This window comes from Pseudonaja textilis, chromosome Z (genome assembly GCF_049901715.1).
Source record: "Pseudonaja textilis isolate UNSWEBS1 chromosome Z, rPseTex1.2, whole genome shotgun sequence".
Classification (NCBI taxonomy): domain Eukaryota; kingdom Metazoa; phylum Chordata; class Lepidosauria; order Squamata; family Elapidae; genus Pseudonaja; species Pseudonaja textilis.
Window position 1 is genome coordinate 86,708,326 of NC_142008.1, and position 12,234 is coordinate 86,720,559.

The following is a 12,234-nucleotide window of genomic DNA, read 5'->3' on the forward strand; positions in this document are numbered from 1 at the left end:
TCTGGGGTTTGCACTGGCACCGGTGTGGAGCTTCTGGTTGGTGAAGTTGTGGTCCCGTCTACTGGTGCCGAGGGTGGACCCGTCTGGCAGTCCCGGCTCCACTGCCAACTCTCCTGGTCCGGGTGTTGGTGGTGCAGTGGCTCTGGCATGGTCTTCGATGGGAGCTTGGTGTGGCACCCGGGGGTCGACCTGAGCCCACGACCCGACACTGGCGAAGGTACTCTGTCATTTCCTTAGCTGATCCAGGTGTCTTCTCCAGATGCGGCCGTCTTCCAGCTGGACTCGGTACGACCGGGGGCCGGTGATGCTACTATCACTCCTGGAATCCACAGCGGGTCTCCGGCATAGTTCCTCGCAAATACACGTTCCTGCAAGACAAAATCTCTGACCCCCGTCGTTGAAGCGAGAGGGGTGTCAGGACAATAGTGAGGGTGGAGCCTATCCAACACAGTTCTTAGGCGCCTACCCATTAGAAGTTCAGCAGGGGACTTGTTGGTGACCATGCAAGGGGTCGAGTGTTGGCTCAGCAAGAAACGGGAGAGCCTGTGATGCCAATCATCTTTGCTGAATCTGGCTAATGCTTCTTTTGTGGATCTAACGGCTCGTTCTGCCAATCCATTGCTGGCAGGATGGAAGGGAGCCGTGAAGATATGCCGGATGCCAAGATTTGTAGCAAAACGGCTAAATTCTGTTGAGGCAAACTGAGGGCCGTTATCCGAAACAATGGTGTCAGGTAAACCCGTGTGTTACTTAATAGACGAAAGTTAGGGCCTTGGTAACTGCTAGCGTGGTGGTTGTGGATAGTTGGGCCACATCGATCCATTTAGAGTATGAATCTACAACCACCAGGAATGTCTTGCCGTGTATCGGACCCGCTAAGTCAATGTGTAGCCTTGACCAAGGTGCGTTGGCACTCTCCCACTTTGTGGGGGTGGTGACTGGAGGGGATGGTCTGGATTCCTGGCAGGGTTGGCATGAGCTTACCCACTTGACGATGTCGTCGTCCAGGCCTGGCCACCATACGTAGCTTCGTGCCAATGCCTTCATCCGGACGATGCCCGGGTGGCCCTCGTGTAGTGCCTCTAAGACTTGTGTGCGAAGTGAGGCTGGAATAACCACCCGGGTACCCCACAGCAGGCAGCCCTGTATGCTAGACAGCTCCTGTTGACGGGTCTTAAAAGGTGTGAATTGGCTGAGAGGTTTGAGCCCGGCCACCCCCTCCTCACCCAGTCCAGTACCTGGGCGATGGTTTTGTCCGTCTTGGATTTGGTGGCGATGTCGAGGGCGGTGACAGGAAGGTCGAGCTCGGTGACATCGAAGATGGCGTGGACCGGGGCCGGGTCTTCTGCTGGAGCTGGCAGGGGGCAGCGGCTGAGGGCGTCTGCGTGACTTAACGTTTTCCTGGACGGTGGATGAGCTTGTACCTAATGGGCCGCCAGGAACAAGGTCCACTGTCATTCTGGGGGACAACACTTGGGAGTCTGCTTGTCCCCGGAAAGAAGACCCAGGAGAGGCTTGTGGTCCGTGATTAGCTCAAAGTTGTGGCCAAACAGGAATTCATGAAATTTCTTAACCACGGCCACTGTGGCTAAAGCCTCCTTGTTGATCTGACTATAGTTACGCTCTGTTGCTGAGAGCGTTCTGGAAAAGAAGGCAATCGGTGCCTCCGAGCCGTTGGGTAGTCTATGGCTTAATACGGCGCCAATCCCAAAAGGGGAAGCATCCGTGGCTAGTACCAGTGGGAGGTGTGGGTCAAATTGAATAAGGACCGCGTCAGATGTGAGCAGTGATTTGACTGCGTGAAAAGCGGTGTCTTCCTTGTGTCCCCAGTGCCAAGGTGCTTTTTTATCTAAGAGCCTGTGCAGAGGCTCTGCTACTGATGCTTTGTGAGGTAGAAATGATGCATAAAAGTTCAATAATCCCAAAAAGGCTTGTAGCTCGGCTTTAGTGGTTGGTGTGGGTGCCTCATGTATCGCCTTGACCTTGGACTCTAGGGGGTGGATGCCTGAGGCGTCAATCTTATAGCCCAGAAAGTCCACCTGTCTAGTGGCAATGGCACATTTTTCCTTTTTTAACTTGAGGCCATGCTGTCTGAACCTGTCTAACACTGCTCTGACTCTCTGGAATAGTTGGGGTCTGTCCCTGGCCGAGACCAATATGTCGTCGAAGTAGGGTACTACGCCAGGGAGGCCCTGTAGTATACGCTCCATGACGGATTGGAAAATCCCTGGGGCAACACTTACGCCAAACTGGAGACGCTTGCACCGGAAAGCACCCCTGTGAGTCACAATGGTCTGCAGTTCCGCCGTTTGGTCGTCAAAGGGGAACTGCTGATACGCTTGTGACATGTCCAATTTGGCAAAAATGTTGCCAGGTTCAAAGGTATGCAGTAAATGTTGAATGACGGGGACTGGGTACGCGCTAACTTGTAGAAAGCAGTTGATTGTTGTTTTGTAATCAGAACAAATTCTCAGACTGCCATCCTTTTTGAGGGGTGTGACAATTGGCGTCTCCCACTTGGCGAAGTCTGTCAGCTCGATGACCCCCTGTTTTAATAATTTATCGAGCTCTGCGTCCAGTTTGGGCCGAATGGCGAATGGGACTCTACGCAGTTTCAGCCGGACTGGAACCGCTTGGGGGTCAACCGTAAATGAGATGGGGGTCCCCTTATAGCACCCCAACTCATTGCTGAATACGTCTGAGTAGTCAGTGAATAAGGAGTCAGTGTCTGAAGCTGAGACAGCATGGACTCCTGTTAACCCTAGGCCGAGGTAGGGGAACCAATCAAGCCCCAGAAGACTGGGGAGGTTGCCGTTAACTACCACTAGGGGCAGGTGGCCTTTAAAAGCTTTAAAATTAACAAGGAACTTGCCTTTGCCGAGCACTGGAATGTCCTTTCCCTGGTAATCCCTCAAGGAGATCTGGCACTTCTGGAGCTGGTTTCTGGATAGTCTGGGCTGGATTCTCTTGAGGGTGCTCCAAGAGATGATTGAGAGTGCTGACCCCGTGTCAACCTCCATACGACAAGGTTTACCTTCTAATAGAACGGAAAGTGTTATTTTACTAATAGAGTGACAGGTGTGGTTAGCATGGTAGCAAGTGTGACAATTGAGTACTTGCCTTTGAGGCCCAGAATGGGAAAAGGAAGGAACCTTTTGTGCTGAGTTGTGTGCGGCCTGGCAGACTCTAGCGATGTGGCCCTTTTTGTGGCACTGATTACAGATGGCACCCTTGAATTTGCACGTCGCTCTCGGGTGTGGTCCTCCGCAGGATAGGCATAGGATGATGTGTTTGGGTGTGTTGTTGGTTTCTGGCCTGGCTCCTGCCTGTGGCTGTTTGGCATGAGTGAGGCGGTGGATGTCTGCTTGCTCGTTAGGGTCTTCTTCGTTGACTACCTCTTCTGAATGAACGGTGGCGTAGCTTTGTTTGGGTACGGGGCCTTGAATTTCAGTGGCGGACTGGGTTGCCAATTCCGCTGCCAAGGCTTCCTCGACGGCTTGGGATAGGTTGAGGTCCTTCCTGGCGAGTAGTCGCCTCTGAAGGTGAAGGTCTTTGACCCCGCAGACGAGCTGGTCGAGGAGCATGTCATCAAGATAGTTCCCGAACCCGCAGTGGAGGGCTGCAGTCCTCAAGGCGGCCATGTACTGATTGACGGTTTCCTTTTCTGCTTGCTTCCTCATCCGGAAGGTGAAACGCCTCGCAATTTGTGAGGGCCTGGGGGAGTAATGGTTGGTGAGAATTTCTAGCAACTCTGGCCAGGGGACATTTTTTAACTCACGTGGAGCGACGAGTGCTGTGGCCGTGTCAAAAACGATGGCTCCGCAATAGCTGAGGAAGAATGACTTTTTTCTGTGCTCCCCAGCATCAGCCAGACCGATAGCGCCGATGTAGTGGTTAAAACGATTCTTGTATGATTCCCATTTTTCTTCTTCCGGTTTGAACGGTGGGAAGGCTGGATTGGAGTTCATGATGAGGACTTCTGGGTGATATGCTGTTGAGAAATCTCTGGGACACAATTGGCACTTGTGCTCTAGTTAGTCTAGTGACTTCAGCTCTGGGGAGGTTTCACAGACCTCTCTCTCTGGGCTACGATTGGGCTGGGCTGCAACGACTGTTGGCAGCGTTTTGAAATTCAAGGCCCTGGGAAGCGAGGCGGTGCTGGCTTGCCACCTCTGATAGCGCTTTGAAAATCACGCTTGCGTGAGTGTCAGTAGATTCGAATAACAGCACGCGCTGTATTCGCTGGAAATCCAAACGACAGCCGCTTGAATTTCGCGCTCTTTTTGTACTGAGCGGCTGCGCTCGCAGCGCTTCACTTTCCTCTGTAGCTTGCTAACAAAGCGGCTACAGACGCTATTACTTTTGCTCTTTGCTGACCGAGCTCTCCGGCGTGCTGGCTGCGGCTCAGCGGTTATTTTAGTGATTTCAGCTGTTGCGAATTGCCTCTGGTAGCCATCCCACCCTCGCTCGCCAGTGTTGTAGTTGAGCAATGAGAGGCTAGACCAGGGCTTGGATGCAACAAGACTTTATTGGAGCAATAAAGGACTGAACGTGTTAGCCCTGCCTGGAGCAGGCTTCCAACGATCAGCGGCTGGCCGGACCCCGCAGCTGGCTTTTATAGCCGGCTGTCGAGGGAGGCCAGCCAATGAGGGGCAGCAAACGCCCCCACAGCATGCACGGACCTGGGTGGGGACTTTGGCAAGTTCCAGGGACATAACAGGAACATTGTGTTACTTTATTGGAGGCCTTTAGTGCAGCTTGGCTCCGGGTAAATGGACAGCTATCATTAGTTAGGAAGCTAGGTTTCATCTGGGTGCCTGGTTGGGGTGTGTTTGAGCTGGAGGTATCAGGGGGGATCTGTCTGTGCCCAGGTGTTTTCCTGGCTTGTGGTGTGGTTCTATCTTAGGCCCAGTACTCTTCAATATCTTAAATGATTTAGATGAGAGAATAGGTTTTACATTTAGACAAGAAAAACCAAATGTACAATAGCTGGCTCAATACAATAACTGCATGTATGGATGTAGGAATCCAGGTTAGAGTCAGTAGACAAACACTTAAATATGAACCAACAGTATGTTGAAGCTGCCAAAGAAGCCAATGGACTCCTAGGCTGCATTAACAGAGATATAGCATCGGGTGTGTCTAGTTTAATGAAAAAAGGACTAGGCATGACATGATAGCAGTGTTCCTATATTTGAGGAGATGCACAAAAAAGATGGGGATCAACTTATTTTCCAAACACTCGCAGGCAAGACAAAATGCAATTGATGGAAATTAATCAAGGAGAGAACCAGTCTAGAACTCAGAATAAGTTTCCTGACAGTGACAACAATTAACCAGTGAATCGGCTTGCCTTCAGAAGTTCCGGGTGCTCCATTCACTGAAGGTTTTAAAGAAGAGATTGGACAATCATTTGTCCAGAATGTTTCAGGGTCTCCTGCCTGTGCAGGGGGTTGGACTAGAAGACCTCAAAGGTACCTTCCTTCTCTGTTATTCTTTTAGTCTATTATTTTATCGTTTCCCAAGGTAAGGCAAGCAATGTGGGGAGATTCTATGTATTATATCTTCTTCCTCCTCTCCTTCTTCTTCTTCTTCTTCTTCTCCTTCTCCTTCTTCTTCTTCTTCTTCTTCTTCTCCTCTCCTCTTCTTCTTCTTCTCCTCCTCTTCTTCTCTTCTTCTCTTCTTCTTCTTCTTCTTCTTCTTCTTCTTCTTCTTCTTCTTCTTCTTCTTCTTCTTCTTCTTCTTCTTCTTCTTCTTCTTCTTCTTCTTCTTCATTTCCCCAGGTGCAGGATCCATTTTTCATATCACTTAACACCACTTTGGACAGTCAACTGCATCTCTGGGGTACAGGCCTGCAGCTTGAGCATCTTTATTGATGGTATTTTGCCATCTGTGTTTTGGATGTGCCCACAAGGTCGCCGGCCATTGACTTCTAGTTGGTAAGCAGTCTTGCCAATGGTGGAAGGTTCTGCTCTCTGGACGTGTTCGTATCAGCAGATCCGGCCTTGTCTCACCTTCTCTGTAACTGGTGCCACAGCAAAATGCTGTTGAATGGTGTTATTTGTGGTGTGGTCAAGAAGGGGTATACCTGATAACCGACGGAGCATTTACATTTCCATGGCATGTATTACATAGGCAGAATATAATAAATTAGATGATGATGATGATGATAGACATTCAGACAGACAGACTGTTAGATACCAGGCATACCCCTTCTTGATCACATCACAAATGACAGACAGACAGACAGATGATAAAGAGTGAGTGAGAAACACAATGATTTTCAGAGGGAAAAATAAGAATCGACTCCATATTAAACATTTTGGAGTACTGTGATAAAATTGTGGCATATATAGTATATGATTTATTAGTAAAATACACATATGCATAAGGAAATGTATGGGTATTTCAAATCAGAGGAAATTAAAGAATGTACACTAAAATGGCAGGAATATCCAACACCCAGAAGACAAGTGTCAACCCTGAAGCTGGCTTGACCAAGGCCATTTTGAGGCTTCAGTGTTGCCACACTGGAGCTGAGAAATAGGGAGGGGGAAATTAAGATAGAGGGGGCTTGTAGTCAAAACAAAATACTTTCTCCTGGGAACCAAGGAGATTTCCATAGGTGGCCAGGAAGAGGAGGAGTGATGTCACCTGATACCCGAACGGGACCTTGATTGGACCACTTGACTGACTGGGAAGGAGAAGAAACTTTTATTTTAAATTAGAAGAAAACCATAGGAATATTCAGAGTCAGTTTTCACCAGCTTATGCCAATTTAATATGTCCAATAAACCAAGTTTTGGAGGAACCTTCTTGCCTCTGAGCTCTGTTTAGTGTGGATGTATTACTTGGAATCCTAACAGGATCCAAAAAGATCTTGGCAGACTTGAACAAAAGGCCCTATCCAATAACATTTATAAATCCTTAGTAAGACTATACCTGGAATACTGCATCCAATTTTGGCCACCACATTTCATCATTGGTGATTTTTTTTTTAACAAATTTTATTAATTTTCAAAGAAAGTACACAAACAAACGAAACATAAGACATAAGAACATAGAACATCTTTTCTAAAAACTGCTTAACAAAACAAATAAGACATCTCATTTAAGTACAACATAGTTCTAAATTATCACATTTCCACACACAATTTAATATGCATCTTATATATTCAACTTCATATCTTATTACTGTGATTTTTAAGAAGGGACTAAACAGCCACCTATCTGAAATGGTTTAGGGCAGGGTGTTAGACTCAAGGCCTGCAAGCTGCTTAGATCTGGCCTTCAGGACTGCCCTGGAAACAGTGAAGGACCAGCCCGTGGTGCCTCTGCCAGCTAAAATGGAGCTCAGGAGAGCCACGTGCAGCTCTCCCAGACTCTGTTTTTGGCTGTGATGGCCTCCTGCAGCCCTGTTAAGCAAAAATGGAGCTCTGGGAGGCTGCACAAGCTGGCCAAGCCCCCTTGTCATGCTCCCCAGGCTCCCAGGTCAAACACAACCCTGATACAGTCCAGGGGTGGGATTCTACCAGTTCGCACCTATTCGTTAGAACTGGTTGTGAACATTCTAAGCAGTTCGGAGAACCAGTTCTTAGAAGAAATTACTGGCCTCATCCTGTAAGGAAGACAGGAAGGAAACATTCTGGTGTTGCTTACAGAAACTGCCTCTCCGTTAACCCTTATTCCATTCTTGGCAGGACTAGACTTCCTGTCTCAAGAACATCTCTGGATTTTTTTCCACTCCTTTGCTGGTACTTTGCTTGTGTGGAGTGACCATTCAAAGTTACAATGGCACTGAAAAAAGTGACTTATGACCATTTTTCATACTTATGACTGTTGCGGAATCCCCACAGTCACGAGAGGCCAGGCAAGGAGATGCGTGCCTCAATGTGAGTGATATTGAGTTGGCCACAACCAGCCAATAACATTACCATTAAGCCATGTCCACCCAGTCACATGACCACCATGCCACACCCACAGAATTGGTTGTTAAAATTTTTGAATCCCTCCCCTGATGCAGCCCTCAATGAAATCAAGTTTGACACCTGGTACAGGATGTCCTGTTTGAGCAGGGGGTTGGACTAGAAGATCTTCAAGGTCCCTTCCTACTCTGTTGTTCTGTTAAACTCTACAACTTTAAGTATTATTGCTAATCACTTCAGAAAATAGTTTTTCTCTGTGTTTCAGACATGCTTCCCAGCTCCTCAGAATGTGGTGGGCAGAATTCTTTAGATGATCTTGATATTTAAATATGAGGTAAGTAAATGAGTCAGGGGAAATTTCAGTTGGCTTTAATGGAGATTTTCTCCATGATGACCTAACCCTAAGCTGGTCTTTCGACTCTATCAACTGTGCACTCATTGCCACTGTGACTGACTCCATTCATCTTGCTGGAGGTCATACTCTTCTCTTTCCTTCCACTCTTTCCCAAAATTACAGTCTTCTTCAGATAATTATGCAATGTGTCTGAAATGGAATAATTGAACTTGTGTCTCAATTGAGAAATCTGGTTTAATTTGTTCAATGATCCAGAAATTTATTTTCTGGCTGTCCATAGTATTCCCAAAAATCTTCTTCCAATACCAAAGCTCACAAGCATCACTACATTTCCTATTCTTCTTTTTCTTCAAAAACCAATTGCCAAAATATCTGCTTCCAGTCAGTGACAAGTAGGGTTTAGCACTTAGATTTATCACAGTGCTTTACAGCCTTCTCTAAGCGATTTACAGAGTCAGCATATGGCCCCCAACAATCTGGCTCCTCATTTTACCCACCTCAGAAGAATGGAAGGCTGAGTCAACTTGAGCCTGGTGAGATTCGAACTGCCAAATTATAGGCAGCCAGCAGGCAGCAGAAGTAGCCCGCAGTACTGCACTCTAACTACTGCACCATTGTGGCTCTTATAAGTTTTCAATTAGCAATAATCGCGCCTTGGATAAATCTCATTGGCTATGACACTCCACTGCGCAATGCAAAGAATGTATGCCTACATTCCATGAAATAAATGAAATTGTGATATCATGCCATACCCAAATATTAAACATACAAGGGAAATCTCTTGTGACTCCTCCATGTTTCTTCAAATAAGGCAAAAGGCAAAAACATTTTTCAGTTTCTGCCAGTTGTTTCTTAGGGGGCAAAGTCCTGTTCAGTTTTCTGTCTATGGAGATTCTCAATCCAAAAGGTGTTTTTCCAAATGACAATTGGACTTTCTTGGGGTTTTTTCCCCTTTTAAAATATTTCACCTCTCATCCAAGAATCTTCTTCACTTCTCTTGTTCAGCTTTCCACTACTGTATGTAATGACAGTGCTAACAAAGAGATATGGGATCACACTGCCCTCCTCAGGCATCCCCCAACTTTACCAAATATTGCATTTTTCTTCTTTCCAAATGTATTACCATGTAGTCTAATTTAGTAACAATCACACTTGAAAAACTAAGAAATCAAATGATTGTATCCTAATCAAGCTGGATATCTAAAATGTTGAGTATAAAGAACAGGAACCAGAGTAGTTTAACTGGTTTATCATATAGACGTATATTTTAATTTTATTCTTTCCATTATTAAATCAATAGGATATTAGTTTGTATATTTTTGAAAAATAGGGTAATATGTGTTTACTAACTTATTAAGTAGTCAATTTTAAAATCAATTAAATGTCATTTTTGTTTTTGCAAAATATTGGTTTATAATAGTACAAACTATTATTTTTTACTTTTTTTAAAAAAAAAACTTTATTAATTTTCAAAGAGAGTACACAAACAAAACATAAGACATAAGAACATAAAACATCTTTTCTAACAACTACTTAACAGAACAAATAAGACATCTCATTTAAGTACAATATAGTTCTAAATTATCACGTTTCCACACACAATTTAATATGCATCTTATATATTCAACTTCATATCTTATTACTGTCTTGCTGTTTCTTCCTTTATTTCTGTTCAATTTTATTCATTAGACTTATACTTTCATATATTTCATATTACTATATTTCATATCATTACTATTTCATATGTTCTTATCCAACATCATTACTCCTCAATAGACAAACATAGACTAACAAAACACATAACATAAAAACATAAAACTTCTTTTTAGAAAGCGGCTTAACCCCGGGTTATAACTTTTTGTACAGACGTAAATCAAATTCATGCTCAGCTTATATACTATTTCATATCTTATTTAAAATTCTACATTTTGCATATATCTTCTCCCCTCTTTTCACTCTCTTAATTCTATTTTATTTATTTAATCTCAATTTAAATCATTACACTTGTATCTTTTGTCCATTCTTTTTCAATTATCCATTTATCTTTCTTTTTAACACAACCTTTTTCCTGTAATGACTGGTTGAAGTATGACACCTTTCTATTTTCCCCCCAAATTTAACACTTAAAATTAGACATAGTTTCTATTCTGATTCTGCTTAGTACATTCTACATAACATTTTAAAATATAAAACATAATAATCTTATAATATATTAAAAATAGTGTTCCATAACAAATTAGTCAATTAAACATTAATTATACAATCCCTACAGTATTCTATTAACACATATTTCAAATACAAATACTAAAATACAATCTTGTGTACTTTTGCAGAATCTCTATTTAAATTATATTTTACCCTTTATCTCTGAAAAAAAAATTGTTTATTAACATCTTGTTTTAAATCTTTATAACTTCCCTTCGCTTTGTCCCCTCCTTCCTTATCAAATCTAACCTTTTTACCGCCCCCTCTCAATCTCCAACTTTTTAGTCTCCCCAATCTGTTGTATTCCTCTTTTCTGTTGCTTTCTATCATTATAACGATTTTTCACCTTACTTTTCCCTTTCTTGATTGTTTTTTTAGAACTTAAATTCTTCATTTTCTTCTCCTTTTTACCCTTTTTTAAAATCATATGTCCATTAAAGATGGCTTCTTCTTCATCATCCCAGCCTTTTTCTTGTTGCATTTCCTGGTAAGCAGAAATCGCCATTTCTAAAAAGCAAAAGATAGATCCAAAAGAGCCTTTGCCTTCCTCTTCTCTTAGTTTTTCAAATTGCATTTTCAGTTCTTCAACAGATACCATTGTAAAAAAACTTTTTTTTTTTAGACAATCAAAATGTTTTCTTAGTCTTTCAAAAGATAGTTAAGGTCCCAAAGTCATCAAGCAATCAAAGTCAGCACAGTCAGCACAGTCTGTTTCACTTTCTTCTACTTTCTCTTCCTGGGGCAACATTCAATTACACAATTCCAAGGCATTTTTTGGAAGTTTTATTGCGATTTAATCTCTAATCTTATAAAACTCCAAGCAGTCTCCTTCAACAAACATTAGTATAAATCATTTACCTCTCTTCCTTCCCACTTAAAGCAAAAAGATTTAAATTTTAAAATATCAGTGTTTAGAAATCAAATGTCCCCTTGGCTTCAATTTCAAAAGTTAGTACCTTCTACTGCCAAAGCGGGTATTTCCGATTTCCATCTGCTGTCTCCGTGGGAAGGAAAGTGAGGAGAGAAAAAACTTTCCCTTTACTTTCCACCGCAGCTTAACGATCCTCTGGGAAACAATATATCACTTAAAAAGCCAAAGTTCCAGGGTATTCAGATGTTAATTGTCGTCCCGGTTCAGCCAAAAGCTTTCTCTGTCTTCACTTCCTCCAGCACATAACTTGTCCGGTTGAGAGGTTCTTTGTGACGGCCATTGCTGACCGTCGCTCCACCACCTTTGGAAAAGGGAGTTAAGCCAGCTGGGAAGGGGGGATGCGATATCCCCCAACCCCTGCCCGGATCCCCCCTCTCTTCAGCTATCCCTACAGGATAACTATAGCCTCCTAATCCAATTGGATCGAAGGCACTCCAGCAGCGAGCACAGCTGGAATCGCGAACAAACGCGAATTCCTGCTGCCTCCGAAGCCTGTCAAACCGGAAGTCTATTTTTTACTTATTTTGATTTGGTAAATCATGGTTAAACAATCCAGCTTAAGGGTTATCTTAAAAATGAGAATGCAGATGAATCACAGAACAAATTATTGATGGAATAAATCAGTCCAGAGTTCTTACCAGAATGAATATATTTGTCAGATTGAAGGAATGACTCAGGAGCCAAGTCATTTGCAGTATATGTAATATTGAGGGGTGGGGAGGGGATTATTTGTTTCTGACATTGAAGTTCAGCATTGATTGTCTTGTCTCATCTCAGGTTAACTCAATACAATCTTCCTGTCACAATATATAGCTCAT

At 43.7% G+C, this 12,234-nt stretch overlaps 1 protein-coding gene and 1 non-coding gene across 2 annotated transcripts in view; both read right to left on the reverse strand.

The window, feature by feature from the left end:
- LOC113449822 (pleckstrin homology domain-containing family M member 1) overlaps positions 1–6,107 on the reverse strand; it is a 28,435-nt gene extending 22,328 nt beyond the window's left edge. The window contains 1 exon segment of the mRNA XM_087917190.1: positions 6,015–6,107. Coding sequence (XP_087773316.1) covers positions 6,015–6,107 — 93 coding nt within the window.
- Positions 6,108–8,825: 2,718 nt separating this feature from the next.
- On the reverse strand, positions 8,826–8,977 carry LOC148124129 (U4 spliceosomal RNA). The gene has a single exon (XR_015740481.1). It is a non-coding gene; the product is annotated as a U4 spliceosomal RNA (small nuclear RNA).
- Positions 8,978–12,234: the final 3,257 nt, after the last annotated feature.